Source organism: Monosiga brevicollis, genomic scaffold, assembly GCF_000002865.3.
Source record: "Monosiga brevicollis MX1 MONBRscaffold_3 genomic scaffold, whole genome shotgun sequence".
NCBI lineage: Eukaryota > Choanoflagellata > Craspedida > Salpingoecidae > Monosiga > Monosiga brevicollis.
This window is the reverse complement of record NW_001865040.1, coordinates 631,655-654,407: the sequence shown is the minus strand read 5'-3', so window position 1 is coordinate 654,407 and position 22,753 is coordinate 631,655. Positions and strand designations below refer to the sequence as shown.

Here is a 22,753-nt window from a genome sequence, read left to right as displayed (position 1 = left end):
CTTTGAGGAAGAGCTGTGTGTAGTGGGGCAAGGATTCGGGGATTGGGGGGCATTCTCTTGAAAAGGGTTGGCACACAACAACCGCAAAGATGGATGAACTCTTGCAAGCGCTATTCAACTTGCTGCAGCCAGATAATGCTTGCATCCAGACCGGCACCGAGCAGCTGGACACGCTCACCAAGCGCTCGCCAACCCAGCTTGTGCCCGAGCTTTATCAAGTCATTGCCCGTGACTATGACATTGACATCAAGCAACTCGCCATTGTTCTTCTACGTCAGCGCATTCTTGCCCGGTTCGTACTTTATTTTATTTTCTTAAAGAACCCTGTGCCCCACGACAATGCTCAGCACGATGTTCGCTTTCTGCCTTGGCCTTTCTCACCTTGTCCTCTCGTCTGCGGACGCCGCGACAACCCCGTGATTCAGCTGGAATCGCTTCCCGCAGGAAATGCGCCAAGAACTCAAAGCTGGCTTCATTCAGCTGTGGCAAAACACCTTTGGGGCCGCTGAACAGCGCGCGCTCAACAATGGTCTCCTTAACGTCATTTGGTATGCTCCTTGCGCCCTCCCTTTGCGACTCCATTGCAGCTTGCTATTCGAGTTTGCGATGATTGTTCCTTTCTTCCCCTTCTTCTTCCCGTTTTCTCCCTTTCTCTCTCACTCTCTCCCTCGCGCGCGCGCGCTTCACTTCTTGCCTTCGCCTGCGTTTTTTTCCCCGCCCCCCTTGTCCACAGCGCCATTGCCAAGATTGAACTTGGCGATAACCAATGGCCAGAACTGTTGCAATGCACCCACGCCCTTCTTACTGCCGAGGAGTTGACACACCGCAGTTCGTATTGTGCCCCAACACCCGTGTCATGCTCGTGTCTTGCGAATTATGGGTCCACCAAATGACCCACATGCAACGCTCTGCGATCAAACCTCTCACAACTTTGCTGTGGCATTTTTCCCGCCCGCGCTGCGTATTGCTTGCTTTGGACATGCACAACCACGCGACGTTTTCCTTGTCTTCTTTTGCCGTGATCAACCCAACGATAGCCTTGGGCTTCCGGCTCTTGGCGGCTCTGCTCGAGGATGGCAACAGCTCCCAGCTGGTGCGTCGCCGTGGTTGTTATCTGCAAGCCCCTCCTATTCTTGACTCTGACCCAGCACAGGTCGGCTCATCATCTGCTTTGCACAACCGTGCCCTATTCAACAGTTCCAGCCCCACTTTCCCACTATCCTTGCCGTCATGAACCCTTGTCTGCAAGCAGACGACGCGGAGGTTGTCAAGGCTGCCCTCTCAACTTGTCAGTAGGCGGCCCCTCCCGTGTTGCCTGCTCGGGTTTTTTTTTGATATTTTAAGGACATCCTTGTTTCCTTGCCGACTCACCTTGACTGCCTCTACCCGTGCCCAGTCTCCGCTATGCTTCCCGCTGTGACAAGTGCACATGCCGCCGCCGTGCGTGCCATCATCCCGACCGCATTCGTTGCCCTCCGGCGCTGCTTGTCCACCCCGGACGCTGCAAAGGTACCCTCGAACGCATCAACCGCATCCCTGGCCCCACTTCATTTTGCAGTGCCTCAACAAACAGTCATGCCTGCTCACGCCATTGCTTGGCTTGGTTGCCCTTGCCCTCCCCACGCCCGCCGAAAACTGACTAGCTCATGGAATTGCTGGAGGACTTGACCGAGTGCGAAGTTCCCGTGGCCAAGCCTTTTATCCAGGACATGATCATGTTTGCCCTTAACGTACGTGCTGGCATCATCCGTGCACGTATGCCACGGGTACTTTATCCGTTTCACGCCAGATCATCAATTCCATCTAAATTGTCATTGATCATCTCTGACTCTTCAATTTCAACCTCGGTGATCGGGTGGATGAATCATGCACTCCGCGCAGGTTGTCAAAGCTGACGAGTACGATGAGGAAGTGGTCATGAAAGCTCTTGGATACCTGCACTGGATGATCATCCGCAAGTCCAAGTCATTAGTGAAAAAGCGTCTGTTGCCAACGGTGCTGAGCACCCTCTTGGGACTCCTTCGGGTCTTGAGTGATGGGTTCGAAGCTGATAGTTCGAGTGACGACATTGCTGATGAACAAGTTTACAGCTATGCCCTCGAAATGCTGGCTGCCGTCTCTACCCATGTGCCTCCCGAGCTGACGCTCCCGCCAGTAGTGGAACACGTGCAAGCCCATGTCAGCTCATCTCTTCCCGGCCAGCGACGATGTGCTTTCGATGCTGCGCATGCCATTGTCGAGGGCGCCTCCCACTACATCAAAACAACAAGGTACGGAAGCGCCCGCTGGCCCGCACACAGGGGCTTCAGTGCATGGGTCATAGACTCTTTCCGCATCCCTGCGTATATCACAGCCCACTGATGCTCGGTGTGTCACACATTCTCAAACCTTTGCTTCCCCCCGTCTGGCTGTGCCAATCTCCTTGATTCTTGTAGCAATCTACAGGGCCTCATGGCACTGGTTCAGAATGGGATGCAGGATTCGGCCCGAACCGTGCGCAGTGCTGCTTGTGTGTGCCTCACGGCACTGGCCCAGCATTGTACACCAGAAATCACAGAGTACCACGAGACCGTTTTACCCGCCATCATGGGCTGTGTGCAAGACTCTGACAACGAAGTCCAGGAGCGGGCCTGCGTTGCCCTTGAGCAGTTTTTGGACAGTATGGAGTCGGATGTGGAGCCCTATTTGCCCTCGATCATGGATCTCCTCAACGTACTGACCGGCATGAGCTTGGACGCCCACCAAACAGCTGTATCTTGTTTGGGTGCGCTGGCACTGGCCTGTCCCGAGGCTTTCAGGACGTACGTCGATCCCGTGATGGGTCATCTCAAGTCTCTTCTGGGTATGCGCGAGCTGGACCAGCTTCCGTTACTCTGCCAGGCCCTGGACACAGCAGGTCTCGTGGCCTCGTGCTGCCCCCGCTCGCAGGCCGAGGCTGGATCGGGCCACGTGCAGGACATGTTTACTGCCGTCTTGCAGGTGATTCGCGAAGTCGATGATCCCGACGTACGCGTCGCCAGCTTCACCATGTTTGGCAGTTTTGCCCGACTTTTGGAGGATAGCTTTGCCCCCTGCCTGCCGACCATCATGCCCTTGGTACTCAATAGCACGCGTGCCGCCGGCGTCCACCGCACCGTGGTACCCCAGATTCCAGTCTCGTTGTCAGGCCTGGGCAACGAGGACGATGAAGATGATGAAGACGACGATGGGTTTATTGGTGCCGTGCACACTTCTGAGATGCCTGAGGCTGAGGCGGCCATGCAGCTCTTGGCCGCCCTGGCCAAATTTTGCCGCCTGCACTTTGGGCCATATCTAGCACAAGGGTTCGAGGCTTGTGCCCGATGCGTGGCCGATCGCTACCAGGCTACCATCCCATCCCTTCTGGCCTCCACCTACAAGGCCTCGGTCGAGCTGTGTATCACACAGATGGCCATTGCCCTGCAGAATCCCGACCTGGATGCTCAACTTTGGACGCCAAGCTTTCCTGCACAGCCACCCTTGACGGAGGAACTGCAAAGCCCCATCTCGCACACGACAGCGCTGCTTCTGCAGGCCCTGCAGGGGGAAGAGGACAAAGAGGTGGCTTGCGATCAGCTCGAGGCGCTGCACCGACACTTGCAAGGTTGTGGTCCCTACGCGCTTGCTGCGCCGGGACATGTGGACGCCGTTCAGGGCCTTTTGCTGGGTTTTGTGGGTCGGCGTGCGAAATGCCAAGTGGAGGATTATGAACACGAAGCCATTGACCCTGATGAGGACCCGGACGACGAGGAAAGCCTGGCTGAGTTGGAGATGCTCCTGATGGAGTACGTCGGTGAATGCATTGTGGCTTTGGTGAAAGCTCTGGGCCCTTCGGGCACGGCCCTTGCAACAACATTCTTGCAGCCGCTCTCATACTATGTGCGACCCCGACGCGCCACTGCCCCTGAGCGAAACTTTTGCATCGGCACGGTGGCAGAGATGATTGAAGGTCTGGAATCCGGGGCCCAGCCCATTGAGCGCGATTTGTACACACTTATTCAGCCCTGTCTTCGAGACAGCGACGCGGAGATATGTGGCAATGCTGTTTATGCAGCAGGTCTCTTGATGGAGCACGGCACCGAGGCCATCCAGTCCACAGTGCCCGAGCTAATGGGCGTCCTTTTAGGCATGGTGCAAGTGGCTCCTGATGACGAGGAAGGTTTGCACGCCCGCGATAATGCCATGGGGTGTGCATCACGCATTCTGGCCCGTCAGCAGCAAACATCAGCACCTGCGCTCGGTCTCGATCAGCAAGCTGCCGTACTAGCCCAGATTGTAGAGGCGTTGCCCCTGCAACAGGATCTGTCAGAGAATCGCACGGTGATGGCCATGTTGCGCGTAGTCCGTGAGAGTGGCCGTCTCTCTGTCACTCCGCAGCAGTGGCATGCCGTGTTGCACGCCTTGTTTAGCATTCTCTTGACGGGCACCAAAGTTGAAAATGGTAAGCATGAAATACTGTGTCCATCCCGATACCACTGTCCTCCAGTCTGGTCTGCGCTGATCGTGTCTTGGATTTTACGCTATGCCTGTCCACTAGATATTCGTGCAGCGCTGGTCGACTTTCTGCGCTTCTTGACGCAGGCAGAGCCAGACGTGTTTTCGGCTGTCGTTGGGAGTCTTAATCATGCCCTCCAAGAAGAGGTGCGCGCTCTCCTGCACTGAGGCCGCGCAGCACTGTACGCGCGATGCATGCGTCTTGTCACGTGTTGACTCCAGTCTGAGCTTGCGGATCAGTCGCTCTTGCTTTGCGTACCGTTCACACGTGAATGGTGCCTTACACAACGGGGGAATAATCGATCTTGACTCCACTGCCGACAAAATCGCTTCACTCCATAAAAGGTGGTGCCTCGGTCGCACTCGCCGCCACTTTGTAAGCTTGACACTTGATTGCGGTATTAAAGCCGGTGCTCACAGAAAAAATGACACTGATACGATAATGATATTATTATTATGATGTCTTCACGAGGCTAACAGGTGGAGGTCTGATCCGCCGCGCGTTCCAGTACCAAAAGCAATTTAACTCGGTGAAAGCGATTTGCAACGCCGAGATCGTCTAAAGTTGGTCAAATGAGACAATCAATCAATCACATCACCATCAATGGAAGTGGGTTGGGAAAAGGGGAAAGAAACCTCGGATGTTCGAGTTGTTGTGATGCAAAAAACAACAACAACAACACTTCATGGACCTCCTACCTTTGAGCATGTCGTCGTCCAAGGCCAAAAAAAGCCGTCCGTCTATCTGTTCATTCCGAAAGCGTGTCACGTACTGGTTCAAGTTGAGATGTTCCAAAAGCCGTGCTACATCGCCAACGCCATACCCACCCAACTGCACGACCCAAGCGTCCCAACGCCAAGTGTAAAGGGACAAAATAAAAAAATGAACAAAAATTAGACAAAAATTAGGGAAAAATTACACCAAACTCCCATGACGATGCCAGGCCCAGAGCTGACCTCATCAGCAGAAGGGTACTCCACAGTCCCAGTGCGGGCATGTACGCCTGAGGTTGAGGGCTCTGGGCAATGTTGCGCAAGAGGTACCGTCAAGCGGGGTGACGAGGGCATCGCGGTGTTGGATTGCTCCAGGGCAGCGACGGCGGGGCGCGATCGGTTCGCTCGCTGCACGGGGCCCGCGGCCAAGGTCTGTCGACGCGGAGGATGCGCCTGGTTAGCCATCCAAGAAAGGTCGGCCGATACACCTCGCGCACGGCTGTTGTTGTGGACAGGCGCAGAAGAAGCGTTTTTGCTAGCGCTGCCGGGCACGGCGAGAGAATAGCGTCGCATGCCAGTGGCAGTCTGAGGTAGGCCCGAATGGCCAAATGAGCGTCAGCTTGTGCAACAGAGTGTGTACGGATGTATCGAGACCCACACGGAGCAAATTAATGACTCAAAATCACGGAAAAAAAGAAGAAAGAAAAAGGGGTTGATACGTACCTGTGATTGAACCTGGCTGAGATTACCCGGCTCTGCATAAACGTTTGCACCGGAATCGAGTCCAATACCAGGAACGAGATATCCATCATCAGTCGTGCTTGCCGGCGCGGTGGGAGTGGTGGCGCTCGAGCTTGATGATGGCGGCGCATACGCAAAGTGCCCACGCTGCGAATCTGCTCAAGGCCTCCGTCAGTCCGCAGTGGTGCGCAAAGCCTAAGCACAAGCGAGCTGACCAACCGAGAGGGTGTCGTAATCTTGTTCCAGCTTGCGTATCATCTCATCCGGCTCCTCGTAGGTACCCGCCAATGACTGCCGCCGCTGTGCAGTCTTGGGATTAGCCTGAGAATTTCATTCGAGCCACAAATAGGTACACACTCCGCCCAGTCAGTCACGCAGGGCTCGTCGTGGAGCAATACAGTGCAGGGTAAAGAGCAAGGATGAAGCGGGCGGGAAGTAAGGCGTAAGGCACAAAAGGCCAATTGCAGCACTTGCCACTTGAAATCGAACGTCCAGATCCAAGGGTATGAGCAAGAAGTCGCTACAGGACTGGTTCAAGGGCCGAGCCAGAAGGCAACGGGATGTGGTCTTGCGCTGCAAGAGCAAGCCGTGGAGGGCACTAGCAACAAAGCACACGGCAACAAGGTAGATGCAGAAACAAGGGGTTGCGGGAAGGTTAGCGGCGGTCTGCTGGCCGAGCGGGAGTGTGGGGCGGCACTGAAAGGAGGCTGTTGTGCCCACCAGGACAAACCTGCGCTTGAGCCCGTCGACCTCGACGTCACCCTCGATACTCACGCGAAGAGGCAGCTGGAAGTGAGATATCAGCAGTCGAAGCGAGTGCGAGCCTAGGGGATCGAGCCGGCCTGGAGTCCCATGCCGCAGCTTAACATGGCGGTCAAAAAGGCGAAACGGAACGCCGAGATCAAGCGGTACAGCTATCTCGCGATCCTTGCGATCGCGAGCCATGATCAGTTCCTCCTCTCGCGAGAAAAATATCGTTCTACAGTGTCACCAGTATAGGGCAAGAGGATAAATAGGCGAAGCCCCAATGATGTTGTGATTCGGCGGAAGTAGCAGGGAGGCCAAGGGGCTGGCATGGGGCAAGGGGGGCTCGATCGCGTGTTTAATTTTCTTGAGCAAACACCAGCACAGCGGAGTGGTGGCCGCTGGTAGAACGGCTCATTGCGGGTTGATACCTACAGCTTTTCGCCCTCACTGAGGCTATCGGCGTCCTTGAGACCATAATGGCCTTTGACGGTGACGACAGGCAATGGCGTCTGGTACTGCTCCAGCAGCTGCGCAGGGGTGAGCGCCATGATCAAATTTGGATGCAAGCAAACACCATTGTGACACTATAATTACCTCTATTCTTTCCACTTTTACTATCACTATATGTGCTTTGGAATCTACAACTTGTGTAGTCTTTACTACACTTTCTTTGGATCAGCCATTTCTTTGTGTGACTTAAAAGAAACACACACACACACACACACAATTTTTCGAAAAGCGAGCGGAGCAGAACGAGGAGGAGGAGGAGGAGGAGGACGACGGCAAAGGTCTTGGCAAGGGACGAGCGACGATACGGGAACGAAGGTGTGTATGGCAACCTTGCTGGTGCTGGTGCTGAGAGGGTGGGGTTGGAAGTTTTGGGTTAGTGCTGTGGTCGCGTTCAGGGAGTTTGGCACTTACTGGTGGTCCTTTGCCGGGAAAGCTGCAGCTTGCGAAAAATGGCATCTGCCGCGATGTTGCGAACGCTGCGCAGTCCAAGTGCAAAAGGCTGGATGCGGCAGGCGCCTGTGCTCATGAGGACGGCTGCGACAAGGGCAACTTCGACACCACCAGCTTGGCGGCATCGTGTGGGCTGGGCTATCATGGCCACGGCTACGGGCGGTGCTATGCTTGGTGTGGCTGGTTGCGAGCCACCCGTTCCTGGCATGCGCGTGGTCAAGGATCCGTTGTCAAATCTGGAGCATCCCGCGGCCTTGGAGGCTGGTAGCTTGCTGGCTCCTCAAGAGTCTCTTGCGCTCGTGGGGTGTGGAACACGTGCGGTCACCTTTTTGAACTATTACGTCTATTCCGTGGCTCTCTATCTTCGTGAAGAAGACCGCCGCCAGTGGGGCAACCGTTACGCCGAGCCTCTGCCCGAGGCTTTCCGCGAGGCCGTGAACCAGAGCCCGCGTGTGATTCGGCTGACACCTTATCGCAAAGCCGCCTTCTCCCACCTGCGTGACGGTTTCAACCGTGCTCTCTTTGCACGCCTCCACAAGAGCTCTGTTGGCCCGGAAGAGGACGAGCGCATTCGTGGCGAACTTCAGGAATTGTCGCAGGTCTGGTCTTGGTCGTATAACTGGAGCGCCATCCTCATAATATTCGCTCTGCTTTACGAATCAACCATTGCCCTCTGAATAATGGTTCTCGCTTTCTCTTTTCCGTATGTGCAGAAATTTCCAGCCGGCAATTTCCAGCTGGGCGATGAGCTGTGCTTTCGCATTGATGGGTCTCGCGTCCAGATTTTCAATAACGTGAGTCTTATTGTGGGCGAGGATATGCTCGCGTGGACTTGATGGCAACTTGGCTCCCGCTCATCCTTTCGCTTCGCTTGTTACTTTGCTCGTCTCCAGGGACGCTATGTATCCGAGATTGACTCGGCCTTTGTGGCGCTGGAGCTCACGCTCCAGTATGTTGACACCGACAGCGTTAGTCCAGCCGCACGGAGCAGCATCCTGGAGGGCTTGCGGCAGGCATGAATGCCGATCAATGCTTGAGAGATCAGGGTGGGCAAAAAGGCTGGCGTGTGTGGTCAATTTGCTCCCGTCACTGTCGGCTTGGGTCGACGTTTGGGATGGTTGCGGCAGCTGCTACAGTACCACTTGTCTACCAACACTGGCGGCGACTACATCATCGCTGCCTCCCTGTCGATTTGGATTTGGGTTTGTCGGGTTTCGGATTACTAATCGATAATGACCGCCTGTGCATCGCGACAGTACGATGCAAACTGCTGCAACGCCTTATTAAACTTCTTTTTCAAAGCAGCTAACATCGCATTGTTGAGACAAGCCAGGTGACAGACTTTGATGAGTACACCCAAGCACCGCGCGTGACAAAACTGAACAAAACCTAAAACAACAACAACAACAACACAAAGCCAATGTCGAAGAGAACGAGAAACGGACGTACTGGAAGTTGCCATTGTCCCAAATTCGTCACGCACATCGGCGGGGACGTGTGCATAGGCTGGCTGTCCCAATTCGGTGGGAAGCCATGCCTTGAATTCGTCGCGATATGTGGAGGCAAATGCAAAAAGAACGCCTGCCATGTCAACGATGAAAGCGCCGAGGGCTGTTGTCGCAATGTTATTCAGGGAGGCGCTCATAATCTCGCCGGCCGTGCTAGCCACAGCCTGCTGCAACACGGGCGTCTCTTTGCTCTTGCTGATGAGTTCGGAGAGCAGCTGACAAGCATAGCGCACAGTCAAGGGTTCGCGCTGCAGCATGCCAAGCCGACCCCAATACAACAGAGACATCGCAAAGTTTGAATCATTGCCCACCACCAAAGGGGCATTAACTCGCACGAGTTTGGCCACAAAATCAAAGTAGGCCATCAAGATGTTTGTGTCCTCTTGCTGCGGGTGGCTTAGACGAGATTCAAGGGCCTTCGATACATCCAAGAGCTCCTGGTGAATGACAGGCTGGAGGTCCTGATTGCGATGGTGTAGACGTCCCAAAGCCGCCAGCGTTTCGAAGAGTCGCTCAGAGGGCTCGCGACCAATCACAAGATTCACGAGGTCAAAGATGGAGGCGCACAGTGGCGCTGATGCCGTCCCCAAGGTTCGGATCGCCGACAGAAGCCAGATGCACGCCTGCAGTGCCACCAAGGTAATAACGCAAGACAGCAACGTGAGAGGCTCGGCGAGTGGATAGGTACGGGCGGACCCCAAGTTGAGCAGTTTCAAAGCTATCAACCAAGCAGCACAGCCGAGGCAAATAAGAAAGTAGTATGACGGACCTCCTTGACAAAGCCTGGATTTACGGGTTCTTGACCGAAAATGGCACGCAGTGGCAGCATGCTGCTTTCCATCAAGGGGTAGAGTGGAGGGGTGCTGCCTGGTTCGGGGTTGGTCGGCTGCAGGCACCGAGACACGGCCTGCATAATCTGCAAATGGCTCATCAAGGCCTCAATCGTAGCTGGATCGTGTAAGTTTTGACGCAGCAAACCCAAAGTTTGCTCATGGAGAGGATTCACCAAGCGAGCACTGGTACGCATCATAGTTGCAGTGGGCGCAGCACGGATGGCACAGCAGGATGCCTCGACCAAATTCTTGCGAACTTTGATACTGATGGTGGCATCATCCACGATAGGTAAGATGGCATCGAGGATACTATCCAAAATGCTTTGGACTTGGTTAGCACCAGAGTCAAGGCAGAGTCGGAGAGACTCTGATGCCACGGCACCGAGGTCAGCATCGCGCAGGGGCTGGTACAGCATGGGAACCAGTGCTACCAGGACATGGCCATGAGCTGCCAACCATTCAGCAAAGCTGCCGATGCAGCGAATGGCTGTTCGCGTCATGATGGGGTGTGATGGCGCCTGTCTCAGTGGCAAGCGAGAGCGAGATGTCAGTGCAGCAACACGGGTTTGCAGAGAAATACAAGCATGGAGAATAGAAATGATGGCCTGGTCACAAGGCAGACCACTGTGCTAGCGCGCATCACTGACATCTGTAATGAGCTGCAGCAAATGCTCTACGGAAGCGCACTCGGCATCCACCCCTTCTGCTGCGCAGGCCGTGCAGTACAGCACTGCTTCATAGGCCTGCCACGTGACATTGGACTCCCGTGCCTCAACCAACGCGGAGCCCAAGACGTTGATGCATTCATCGCGCAGCATAGTGGTTACGCAGAGGATGTATTCACCCCAGACGCTTCGATACTGATCAAAGTCCTCTAAATCATTCTACGCAGCAAATTCCAAAACGCGAAAGGGCAGGTGAATGGCGGGCCCCAAAGGTTGCTGGCATTCTGCTGTTGTCGCGTCAGATATCGAGACCTACGGCATCAAGCTGCTCTTCAGGGTAGCGAAGCTTGATCACCAGCGCAGCCACAACTTGCAAAACTATGGGCTTGTAGCTTGCACAAAGTCTGGGCCCGAGCTGTCGGGCAGGCGGTGATCATCGTACGCTCGCATGAGGTGGCAATGCTCTAACACGCAAGCATACGATGATTGATTGAAAACAGCGGGTAGCCGAGCACACCTGCTCGTCAAAAGAGGCCAAAGTATCCACAAACTTGAACCAAAAGTTGGTGGGCAAGCTGCTGATGGTTTCTCCTACCAAATACTGTGTGCACGCACGAGGTATGTGCGCGAAACTGTGTCAGCAGGCGGGAAGGCGTAAAGGCGAGAGGGACACTTCAAGTAAGAGGGGGGTCATTGTGACGCACTGGTTCGGGATGCGCAACAGCAGCGGCAAGAAGCTCGAGGAGCAGGCCAAACTCGCGCTGCATGTCTGGACTCTCCGATGACAAGAGCTTATGAACGTGTTCTTCTCCCACTGCCAAGGCCACACGAATGATGCCTCTGCGTTGGAGTTTGTGACACATGTCATCAGAAGCAGCCTGCGAGGCGGGGCGCAAACAGCAGATTGCAAGCTGATAGACCCACCGCACAACATCGTCTCGCCCCTCATGGAGGCACTGCTGCAGCACTGGCCTAGTAGAATTGAGATAGCGCATCATTTCTAGCCAAAGATCTGGCATCCTACGTAGCCAAAGAGTCATGTTGCTGTGGCCAGCGCAATGCGGGGCATGACCAAGGCGATGAAGCTAGTGCAAAACACGCCTTACGTTCTTGCATGATCATGACTCAAGACTGCAACTAGATAGGTTGCTGCTGCATCGGATAGGTCATCATTCTACCGATTGATCAAACATCATGATGCAATGTGAGGAGATGCCCCTTTAGACCTTCTACGAGATTTTTGAGACAGGTGCAAACTCACCATCAGAAGCTGGGTGGTGCGTTGCAGCTGGCTGCTGAGATCATTCTTCATGAACGGAGTAAATGTAGCATTGCCAGGCGGCCCGCATGAGAAAGAGTGTTCGTATGCAAGGGTGCAGAGGCGCTGCTTGCGCACAGGGCAACCACACTTGAAATTATGGCAGCAATGGAACGCCTTGGCATCATTGAGACAAACGAACCAAGGATGAGAGTCGTTCGACAAACTCGGCCATGGCTGCCAGTGTGCTTTGCAGCAACGCGGTGTCTTCGGTGCTGGACTCAAGCACCGCCGTGGCTGCGGCCACCACCTAGGCAGTTGCACACAATACGCGTCACATGGCAGGGGTAACAGCTTTTGAAGCCGGCAGGGCCACCCACCTTTTCAGTAACGAGGCGTAACTGGACGAGTAAATGGGGCTGCGTGGTCTTGTTCGGAACCGAGAGCCGACGGCATTCAGAGATGGACTGCGTCGCGGAAGACGAGGCAGTACCATGTGAGCGGGTCCAGAGCAAGCACACGTTCGTCTTTTTGACGACTTGACAGCGACGAGGCCATACGCGATAAATCTCCATGAGCGTGGCATAGAGCTGGTTTTCAGAGCCTCCGTGCTGCTGAAAATATTCGGTGAAGCCGTTTTGAATGTCCTCCACCGGATTCACCCAGACTGAGCCCACGGCCTAAGGGGACAAGACACGCGTGCACTGAGTCAGCCAATGTCCAGCCAGATTCAATTCGGAATGGCCCGCTCAGCAGACAAAATTTGCCTCGCACTTTGATGGCGGCTGTGGCCAAGACGCGCGCCAGCTTGCGGAACAAAACCGGTTGTGCCAGGCTCATCTAGAACGTGGACACACGGTAAGGCGCGGCGCAAAAAAAACCAAAAAAAAAAGCAACCAAAAAAACAGAGAACCAAAGGCAGGTTTTGACAAGGTTGAAGGTCAGATGCACTGCTCTCGCTCTGGCTCGGGCCTCAATGGTGGTCATGGACCACTGGAACCGATGCTGAGTTTCCAACCTGTTGGGTCAGGTGCAACAACCGCTGGACCGTCTGGGACTGCTCAGCAGCATCTATGGCATGCCAGCGCACACCCATCTACGTTGCGCCCACCACAACCACGACATGAGTCAGAAGCATACACGAGTGAGGCGGGATGGCGCCAACAGACCTTTTCAGAGAGAAGGTTGCAGGCGAAAAATTGCTCCTGGAGATATGCGTGTGTGTAAGAGGGCGCTCTGCAGCACGGTTGTTCCAATGCGGCGGAGGCGGAGGCACCGTTGATTGACCTACCTCAAGGGTGGCATCGCCAAGGTCCAAGATCTGCCAGGCTAGCTCCCAGCTGGTCGGTGAGCCTCGGCAGGCTTGCACATATGTCTGCAATGGCGCGAGCGCGAATTTGAGGCCTGGGCGATGCTAACAGAGCAACACCATGCGCTTTGCAAAGAAGCACGCCAAGCCTTTTCGCAGACAAACCTCTGCATTGCGTCGGGCGACCTCGTCCTGGGTCGCCGCGATCACGGCTATCGCCTGTCGCAGGTGGCCCAGGTCGACATCCATGATGGGAGCCAGGCACCGCACTGCGTGTTGAGACTGTCTTGAAGCTCCCTCTACCCACAATTAGCCCCAGCTCAACTCGCGATCCTATAGAGGCAATCGTCTGCAAGGGTCGCCCCTGGCTCCCTCCCCCTTAACGCATCCAGGGGTGCCGTCGTACAAGCCCCACAACCACAACGACAAGAACAGCGCTAAAAAAAGAAGAAAAAAGAAGTGAAGTGAGAGAGAGTTAGAGAGAGAGTTGAGTTTAGAGAGAGAGCTTCAAGAGAGAGAGCTTCAAGAGAGAGAGCTTCAAGAGAGAGAGCTTCAAGAGAGAGAGAGAGAGAGAGAGAGAGAGAGAGAGAGAGAGAGAGAGAGGAGAGAGAGAGAGAGAGAGAGAGAGAGAGAGAGAGAGAGAGAGAGAGAGAGAGAGGAGAGAGAGAGAGAGAGAGAGAGAGTTTGAGAGAGAGAGAGAGAGTTTGAGAGAGCGCTTCAAGAGAGAGAGAGAGAGAGAGAGAGAGAGAGAGAGAGAGAGCTTCATAAGAGAAGCGACAGAAATGCACTTTGCACTTATCTGGACTGACGACGGACGGGTTGTTCAGTTGTGGCCGTGCGGGACGATCGGCGCAGCTTGGCGCTTGCTTGTACAGCGTGTTGGGGTTGTCGGTTGAATCGGGGTCATGCCCGCTGGGACCGAGGTGGTCAATGGGCCAGCGGTTAGTAAGCCCAATGAACTGGCTTCTGGATCCGTCGGAGCTTCCGCTGGCAGCGCACCATCCGCCGTACCGCCCAAGCCGGCAGTAGCTTCATCAAGCACCAACGCAACAAAGTCGGGGGCCAGCAATGGTTCTAGTTCTGTGACAGGCCTTGCCAACGGGGCCAAGACCACGACCGCTGCTGTGGCGGCTAGCAGCAACAGCGGCAACGACGAACCCGTGGAGGAAGAGGCCAATGTGGTCGTCATTCAGCCCGGATCGGCATACTGCACCATTGGCCGTGCCACAGATGCGATTGCGCATCGCATTCCTGCGGTGATGGCCCGCCGCATGCGTATTCAGCCCGTGCCACGTCCGCCTGTCGACAATTATACACCTGAGAGCGTTGCCTTGACGTCTGTCGAGGAGGAGGCACTCGCAGCCATCAATCAAGAGATTTCGGTGGTGCGCGATACGCGCGGCCAAGTTCTGCCGGGACGTCGGGCCATGGCTGCCTATGCCACACTCCAGGACGACAATCGCCATTGTCGAGCCACATCCATTCCCTTCCACAACGATCGCGAGGCGTGCGAGGTTTTCCAGGCCGAGACGGACGTCGTTACGGGAGAGGCAGCGTTGCGCATTTCTCTCCACGACCAGCCTCAGTACCAGCTGCGCTGGCCTTTTGCTCCCCTGGGCCTGGACACGGACTCTCCCGTTTATGGCGGCAGCGCACAAGCTGCTCGCATGGATGTTGCTGCATATCTACAAAGCATTTTGCTCGAGACATTAGACCTCTCGCCTACGCAATTTTCTCAGCACCGGGTCGTCCTGGTCATTCCAGACTTGATGCGTCGCGCCACCGTGGTGGAATGGATGACCATTCTGATTGATGAGCTTGGTTTCGGCTCTGTGGTCATGCAGCACTCCTCTGTCTGCGCAACCTACGGCGCCAGCTTTAACATGGCGTGCGTCGTGGATCTGGGTCATCATAGCTGCTCCGTCGCTTGCGTCAACGAAGGCTTGTCACTTGTGCCCAGCCGTATCATGTTGCCCTTGGGAAGCGATACCATCGAGCGTGTGCTCTTGCGCGAACTGCACTTCTCAGGCTTGCCCTTTGAGCCCATCATTGACTTGGCCAACCCCTATCACCGAGATGCGCTGCGGCTTCTCAAGGAACGCCATGCTACGCTGGATCTGGACAATAGCAAGCGGCAAACGGTCACCTTGGCCTTGCGCTCTCCGAACGAGGCCACCACCACATTCAGCATTGTCATTGACAAGGCCATTTCGCGTAGTGCATTGGTCCTTTTCTTTCCAGCTCTATGGCACGGCCTGAGCGACAGCGTACAGGTGGGCCGCACGGATCGCATGGTCCATCACAGTGATCACCTGTACGAGGATAACAAGGGTAGGTACTCGTTGCCAGTCGTGCTTGACCCGCGATTTAATATCATCCCATCTCGTTTGTGCAATGTCTTTCCTCGTATGCTCGTGTCTACCCTCCTCCTTGGCTGCGGCCGAGCAGCCGAACCAAGTTTTCGCGAAAATGCTGCCGAGGCGGCTCATGTCACCTGTTCTTGGGTGTGAATTCTTTTAGAAACATTTTTGGCCGTGTACCGTCAACGAGCTGCCACCGCGGCAGCTTCTAAGCGGTCCAAGTCGAGTGCGACTCCGACGAACGTGGCCCCAGCCACCAGTACATCCACTTCAACCCCTGCTGCACCCCTCACCACCACAACCCCTGCTACCCCGAACAGCGCAGGCGGGGCGTCTCGGGCCAAGAAAGCCAAACTTAAGCGTTCCACTTGTCAGTAGTTTTGGTGACTCGTGTTCCTGCCTCGTCAATCGTGCCTCCAGAGTGAGCCTCTCTCGGCTGTGGTAGCGCCGCGCACCCTCACAACCGCTATGCTCATCGCGGCGCACGTAGCTACCTTATCAGTCCAGCCCTCGACCACGGCTAGCCCGCTGACGGTCGTTTCATCCAACAACAACAGTCGCGCACAGGTGTGGGTTGCGCCCGGACTGTACCCGCCTTCACAAGAGACGCGGACAATTTTGGTTCAAGGCGATCATTTGCATGCAATGGCTGGGCCTGCACGCGTCTCTAAACTTTTTCATTCCTTGTCTTTGCTGCAGACACCTGTGGCAATGGGCGAAGATGGTCCCAACTATAACGGTGATACCTCCGCTGGTGCTGGCGAGCCGGATCCCGATGATGCTGAGGACGATGCCATGGTAAATATCGCGATTGCCGGGCGCCATCTGGCGAGCCGTGTCTTGTCGTGCACTCAAATTCTCACTAACTATCCACCTTGTCGGGCATCCTCGACTCTCTGCTCGCTTGCGCATCAAGCTTTCTGACGAGATGCGCGGCATACATCAGGCCGTCATCGATAGCATTTTGACGTGTGAGGCGCATTCTCTGAAGCAACAGCTCTTCAAGACGATCGTCGTGATCGGGGCAGGTGCGCGTCTAGCCCACATTGGGCCGTATCTACAGCAGCAGATTGTGCGCAACATCCCCCCCTTTTACAGCAAGCTGGTTGAGGAAGTGGCGGTGCTTGAGCGTCCCAAGGTAAGTGTGTGCAAAAATAAAAGTGCAAACATTCAGAAGGATACGCGGTGGACTTGACTTGAGTATTGATTGATGCGCTCAGCGGTCACGTGTGCCCCTGCCAACGAACGCACTCGAACACAGGACATTGAGCCTGACATGCTGGCATGGAAGGGGGGCGCCATTTTGGCCGCGTTGCCCGTGGCCAAGGAGCTCTGGGTTACCAAGACGGATTGGGAACGCGAAGGCGTGCGAACTGTTCGAGAGCGTTTTCCTTTTGATTGGTGAATCAGTTTGGATGTAAAATTGACGAACATGGCATTGAAAAACATCAACTGAGCGATGACACGGGTGAAAACCGTTTTTTTTCCTTTTGCAATTTGAGAATTTCGGCACAAGGGGAAGCTGGTCATCATTCCTCATCACCGCGGCGGCGCTCTGGTTGATCCTGTTCACCATCATCGGCGGTTTGCATCTTGGAGTCGTCTGCTGCCTCCTGACCATCGCGGCGACGGCGGAGTGGAGGATCCAAGGCCTGCAGTACCAAGCAAAGAAGCAGACTGAGAAGCTCACCGGAAAGGTGTGCGTGTGTGCGTTCGTCCAGCAACTCGGTAATGTAAAGCGTGCAGGTATTGTACGAGTCAACCGCACCTTCCATTGGGTTTTCTTGCGCTCCTCTTGTTCTTGGTCAAGCTCCTGCTGCGAGTTGATCAACATGGCTCGAGTCTGATCGTTGTGCTTGCCCTAGCCTCGCAGTCAACACCAGCACAAAGAGTCCACGTAAGTTGGAAGTCACTACATGTCAACTTGGGACACAGCGGCCAAGACTGCATGACGTACCGGGACAAAAAAAATGCGGGGCTCGGCTTTAAGGCGAATGAATGTTCGTAACCTCTTGGCATGATCCTCCCATGCTGATTGCTACCAAGACGCGTCAATGTTAGCCATCAAAGAAAGTCGCACAACGAACGCTCTGTGGTTGCACATTTTTGGATAGAAAATGAACAAACGAACAAACAAACAAACAAACAAACAAACAAACAAGCGTTCAAGCAGCAGGGGCCAGTAGCGACAAGGCAAAGCGTACCCAAGCCGGCAGCTCGACTTCTTGCTCTAGACGAAAGAGTTCGTTACGCTTTTCGCGGCGTTCATCAAAGAGTGCGTTGCGCTGCTGACGATATTCCTCACGCTCCTGCTCTTGCTGCTCCTTGAACTTTTGATCTACCTCCTTGTAACGCAGCTCCTACATGACACGAACGACAGGCAATGCCTTGTGTGTGAGTCAAGAAGCGCCAGCCTGGCTTTTGGTTCAAGGCTGACGGCACGACAGGCTGGCTATGGATGTTGGTACGCACGGATTGTGACTTTTTCTCGGCCCGCTTTGAGGCTTGCTGCAACGTGCCCATGAGCATGCCAAACATACGACGATTGCTGTGTCGAGCAGTAGATTCAAGTGGCCCATCAAAGTGAATGTTGTAAGGCACCATGGGCGGGTGGCAAGCCTCAGGTGTCGGTCGGAGCAACAAACCGAGCAGTCGTTTTGGAGTCGTTCTTTTCCAAGGACGGGCGGCTGGAGCGGCTAGCCACTACGGTAGCAGATGCAACCTGGTTGCAGCAATGGTACAGATTATAGGTCAGGTTCATGCATGATGAGGACAGGCTCGGTCAGTTGATCAATAACAGTAACACTCTGCAGCCACACAGCGGCTCCCGGCACCCGCTGGTCTCGATCGGGCAAAATGCAACAAAAGGAGTGCTTCCGAAACGTGAGTATCATGAGATTTTTTTTCGTACCTTCTTCAGAACGGGTGCTTCTGTGACATCGGTGCTTCTACATGAACATGCTTGGTGAGCGCAAGAATAACGACGCTGCTCAAAAAAGCAGGAAAAAAAAGCGAAAAAAACAAACAAAAAACGGGGAACCAACGTGTCACGCTTGGCCGTGGAAGAAGCCACGACACTACGCAGCTTATTGTTATCCACCGCTGGCAAGTCTTCCAGTTCACCTTCGGTGCCGGCACGATGGCTGCCACCAAAAGAGGTTCTTCCGAGTCGTTCGCAGGTTAGACACAGGAGAGGGTGGGTGATGGGTGAGTGGTGGATGAGAAAGGCGAGCCGTCTAGTGTATGAGTGGGCAGCCTGTCTTGTGACATTGGCGAATCTTACCGGCGCTCCTCTGTGGGTCGGCGGCGGTGGCGCCTGTGCAGACAAAGGAGGGGCGTGTGAGGGGAGGCGCGATCAGGTCCGACTCGAAGACTGCTGAGGGGGCAGCAGATCGATTATCCTTGAATTGCGCCAAGGGCTGACCTTTCCGGTTCATGGCCAACCACCTGGGTAATGCGCTCGTTGATGGCCTCGAGTTCCTTCTGCTTGGCAGCCAGCAAATCTGTCACATTGGCGCCATCGCCATCCTGCGCCATCTCAGTGGTGGCGCCCGCTGCGTCTTTGCCTGCCATCTCTTGCCGTGCCGTGTTGTGTGACGATACCAACTGTGACTACACAACACAATCGTAGCGCAAAAATGAACATGTCAAGCGAAACAAAAGAAATGTACCAGTGTGTGTGTGTGTGTGTGTGTGTGTGTGTGTGTGTGTGTGTGTGTGTGTGTGTGTGTGTGTGTGTGTGTGTGTGTTGAGGGTGAATCGGTTCATGTCAATTTTGTTTTCAAGGTTGGAGATGGGTCATGTCGAAGCATTTCCTTCTCGAGCTGCTGGGGCTCCCCACACAAGAGGATTTCAATATCAATGGAGATTGGCTGGCCAATGCTGAGCTTGGCTGGGCAGGGTGGAGTAGCATTAACACCCGCGCCCACAAACGGACACATCAACCCAAAAAACAGCAAAGTTTCTTTATGGTAAAATGGAACAACGACACCATGTAAGATGGTAGACAGCACAAGGGCTTGTCCATGGACATTTCAAATGACGGGCACGCGAGGCGGCACGGGGGGAGGGGGCCGCAGTAGCACTGGTGATGGAGGTTTGTCTGGAATGGCAGGGAGGGAACGCCGTTCAAAGGGGTTTTCATCACGTTGAAAGAAATCAAGCACCTCAGGCACGGACCATACAGCAGGCAGAGCTATGAGCGCAGCCAGCCAATCCGTGAGCTCGTCTCGCCGACGATCAGCAACGTTGCGCAGGTGACCCAGATAGATCTTGGGCGGAAACACCGGTAACTCCAGACCGGGCAATGCTAGTCGAATGGCCTCATGACACTCCCGAAACTGCCGATAGCGACGTGAGATTGTGTAGCACGCGTCCTTGGTCACCACCTCAATATCGTACGCCAGGATGGTACGTTTGAAGCGATCGCTCAAGCCTTGGCGATTCCAAACCGGAGAGGCGCGGCCTTGGGCACATCCACTGCCCGGGCCGGGTTTGGTATGTCCTAAGCTCGATGGCGGCTCGCGGCTTGTGCTATCATCGAGGCGAAATGAGTATCCCATGGCAACATCACGCCGCGAATAAGCGTGTCGCGTGACGTTGCAGATGCGAGCCGTGCGAGGCACAAAGCATAAACTTGCAGGCTGCAAGCAATGACCATCTCGATCGGCGCTGCAGGCCTCATCACGCCGGGCAGCCATGCGGCGATTGCTCAGGTAATGTCGACCCTCGCTAGATGTGAGAAAGTCTGGGAGGACGCGAGCACGTAGATTTTGTTGTACGCAGCTTTGGCAGTGTCGTAAAGTGGTCAAGTCGTCATCTGTGAGACGAGAAACGACATTCGCAGCCTCTGGCTCAGGTATCTGCTCGTCTAACCACACGTCATTCATGGCCTCGACGTGAAGCGCCGTCTCCATGCCCGCGAGGAGAGAGGGTGGGAGTGTGATAGCCAGCTCGGCATCGGGTGTCAAGTACTTGTCATAAATGCCTTCGCAGTAGTTGGCGAGCTCCACTGGAGTAGCAAGACCAGCAACGTCTAGCAGTTGCTGCAGATCGAGCCAAAAGAGTGCTTGGCACAGTCCCTCAAAACTGCATCGGCTGCAATAGTTCAAAAAGTGAACTTCCTCTTCAGCGAGGATTGTGGCCATGTCCAAATCGCGAGCATGAACCCAGTGCGGCATGGCAGCCAAGAGCGAGGCGAGTGCCCCCGAGGTCACTGCAGAGTCTGCAACGACACTGTTGGGCTCTGCATAGGTTTCGGAGCTACTGCGACGACGATGCCCAGTGGCTGTTGCCATCAAGCCGCTGCCGTCGCCGTCATCCACCTCGGCATACACGGCCTCCTCAGGAATTGGCTGGCCGATGGTAGGCTGGCCACCCGCGCCGCGAGGGCGCTGCCCAGGGACGGTACCACGCAGCCATTGCAGCGCACCTGCAGGTAAGGCATATTCGTATACATGGGCGCCGGACTCTCGGGGGTCAGGGTGGACCAGTTCGTAGTCTGCGTTCTCTTTGGGTCGGATATAGCCCATGCTGGAGGTGTCTGTACGGCTGCTGCTGCTGCTGCGCCGCCGGCGTCCGGTGGCTGAGTGGCTGCTGTGGCGTCTGCGAGACGGCCCGGGGGGTAAAAGACCAGCGGAGCCAGTGGTATCGTGTGCGAGTCGCGTGCTGCCCACCGTGGTGGAGGAGCGACGCGACCAGCGATTGGGAAAGATAGGGTCAATACAGCGCGGGCAGACCACCTGGTCGTCCCGGAGAAAGAGCTGGTGTTGGATCGGCGTATCGCAGGCACTGCAGCGCAGGCAAAGGCGGTGGTAGTGAGTCTGATTGACCATGACGTGGTTCTCAATGACGGTAAGTCCGCAGACCACGCAACTCGGGCAGCAATCGTAGCAGACGGGCTGGCCATTGGTCAGAAGGAAGCGGGTGGTGGTAATGGGTTGGTGGCAGTGCTGACAGCAGAAACACTTGGGGTGATAATAGCTATCATTGCAAAGTAGAGCCTTGCCTCCTATCAATAGCTTGTAACAGTGTGCGCAGACAAGCGGCACAATGCTGGTAGCAAGGGTCTCCAGAACCTCGCGCAATGGTGGGGTTGGAGACATCGATGTGGCTTCTGCTGCCTCGGTAGGGGGCGCGTGGGCGGAGTGTTGGGAATCATTGAGAAGAGCGGTGTGGCCAGGAACAGCCGCGGCGGAACTTGGGTTTGATGCTGGCGTTGTTTTGACCAGTGCCGTGGAGGCTTGCCGCGAGCCATGATGTGACGCGCGATCGGCGCACTTGCTGCTCATCGCATCGAGGCAGCACTGCTTTAGATCGGTAAGGGCATCAATGGTCCGGGTGCGAGCTTGTCGGAAGAGGTCAGCACCGTCACTCGATGGAAACTCGAGCTGGTCCAGCAGATCGGTGGCTTCGGCCATAGCTGCCAACACGGTCGGACCTGTCGCGCAGAGCGCCGCCTGCTCGTCGGGGGCCTCGAGGCACGCCTGTATCGGACTGAGGATGGACTGGAAGTCAAAGCGGGCGGGCGGTTCAGGATGACTCGGTGGCTTTGTACCAGTAGAATTGGTACTTGGGAGAGCTGCACCGGCCTCTAGATCGGCCTTGGCCTCAAGCTTGGCCATGATGGATGGGGAAGAAGGGTCACTTGGCGCTGACGCCATTGCAATCGTAAGCCTATTGTTTGATCCGAAGCGATCGCGATGCAATGATGGCAGCTTGCTGAGCTCATCGAAAGGCTTTTTTCAAGAAGACACTGCGCGCTGCGCAATGAGCAGGGTCAATGACGCTGCCATAATCCCGGGCCGAGACCCGGTCGCTCACCCACTCTGTAAAAACGTGACGCAGACACACAAGGCAATCGTTATCGTAGCAATCCAATCACCAGGAACGTGGGGCTGAAAGACCAAGGCCTTTCTCACGATCCCACAAAACAGCCCTAACCTCACGGCACTCGGGTTACACCCCACCGCACCCAGGTCGGCCCCTCACTTTGGGCCGGGTCTGAGGCGCAAGGAGACGTCAACAGGGGACGGGGAGGGGGAGGAGGCTTAGGCAGACGTATCAGTGTCTCTTCTAGAGAATGCTTAAAACGGTTCACAGGTTTCGTCTTCTGCCAACTTGCAAGGAGCTGATGGTCACAACGAT

General features: G+C 55.3%; 6 protein-coding genes across 6 annotated transcripts; 3 read left to right on the top strand and 3 right to left on the bottom strand.

Moving 5' to 3' along the window:
* Positions 1-2,435: 2,435 nt before the first annotated feature.
* On the top strand, positions 2,436-4,825 carry MONBRDRAFT_35836 (uncharacterized protein). Its single transcript, XM_001743271.1, has 2 exons — positions 2,436-4,459; positions 4,556-4,825. Exons 1-2 carry the CDS (start codon positions 2,452-2,454, stop codon positions 4,678-4,680), a joined length of 2,133 nt encoding a protein of 710 aa, XP_001743323.1. The 5' UTR covers positions 2,436-2,451; the 3' UTR covers positions 4,681-4,825.
* Positions 4,826-6,333: 1,508 nt separating this feature from the next.
* On the bottom strand, positions 6,334-6,912 carry MONBRDRAFT_5669 (uncharacterized protein; the record flags this gene model as incomplete). The annotated part of the gene is made up of 1 exon (XM_001742946.1): positions 6,334-6,912. One exon carries the CDS (start codon positions 6,910-6,912, stop codon positions 6,334-6,336), a length of 579 nt encoding a protein of 192 aa, XP_001742998.1.
* A 905-nt stretch (positions 6,913-7,817) lies between these two features.
* On the top strand, positions 7,818-8,351 carry MONBRDRAFT_22795 (uncharacterized protein; the record flags this gene model as incomplete). The annotated part of the gene is made up of 1 exon (XM_001743270.1): positions 7,818-8,351. The coding sequence occupies one exon, from the start codon at positions 7,818-7,820 to the stop codon at positions 8,349-8,351; it is 534 nt and encodes a 177-aa protein (XP_001743322.1).
* A 545-nt stretch (positions 8,352-8,896) lies between these two features.
* Positions 8,897-12,778, bottom strand: MONBRDRAFT_22794 (uncharacterized protein; the record flags this gene model as incomplete). Its single annotated transcript, XM_001742945.1, has 13 exons — positions 8,897-9,063; positions 9,124-9,805; positions 9,952-10,533; positions 10,663-10,899; positions 10,997-11,095; positions 11,198-11,281; positions 11,385-11,520; positions 11,605-11,700; positions 11,787-11,854; positions 11,942-12,064; positions 12,141-12,248; positions 12,319-12,618; positions 12,713-12,778. The coding sequence occupies 13 exons, from the start codon at positions 12,776-12,778 to the stop codon at positions 8,897-8,899; spliced, it is 2,748 nt and encodes a 915-aa protein (XP_001742997.1).
* A 1,740-nt stretch (positions 12,779-14,518) lies between these two features.
* MONBRDRAFT_22793 (uncharacterized protein) lies at positions 14,519-17,012 on the top strand (the record flags this gene model as incomplete). The annotated part of the gene is made up of 6 exons (XM_001743269.1): positions 14,519-15,578; positions 15,768-15,977; positions 16,098-16,174; positions 16,307-16,405; positions 16,524-16,745; positions 16,869-17,012. The coding sequence occupies 6 exons, from the start codon at positions 14,519-14,521 to the stop codon at positions 17,010-17,012; spliced, it is 1,812 nt and encodes a 603-aa protein (XP_001743321.1).
* Positions 17,013-17,136: 124 nt separating this feature from the next.
* Positions 17,137-22,230, bottom strand: MONBRDRAFT_31161 (uncharacterized protein; the record flags this gene model as incomplete). The annotated part of the gene is made up of 12 exons (XM_001742944.1): positions 17,137-17,259; positions 17,376-17,468; positions 17,565-17,645; positions 17,812-17,967; positions 18,080-18,155; positions 18,253-18,329; positions 18,519-18,555; positions 18,652-18,768; positions 18,891-18,923; positions 19,032-19,219; positions 19,792-22,028; positions 22,104-22,230. The coding sequence occupies 12 exons, from the start codon at positions 22,228-22,230 to the stop codon at positions 17,137-17,139; spliced, it is 3,345 nt and encodes a 1,114-aa protein (XP_001742996.1).
* Between the last annotated feature and the right edge of the window lie 523 nt (positions 22,231-22,753).

Coding starts and splice junctions, on each gene's coding strand:
- MONBRDRAFT_35836 (XM_001743271.1), top strand. CDS start 2,452: ATGGCACTGGTTCAGAATGGGATGCAGGATTCGGCCCGAACCGTGCGC. Junction 4,460..4,555: donor GGGCACCAAAGTTGAAAATG/GTAAGCATGAAA, acceptor CCTGTCCACTAG/ATATTCGTGCAGCGCTGGTC.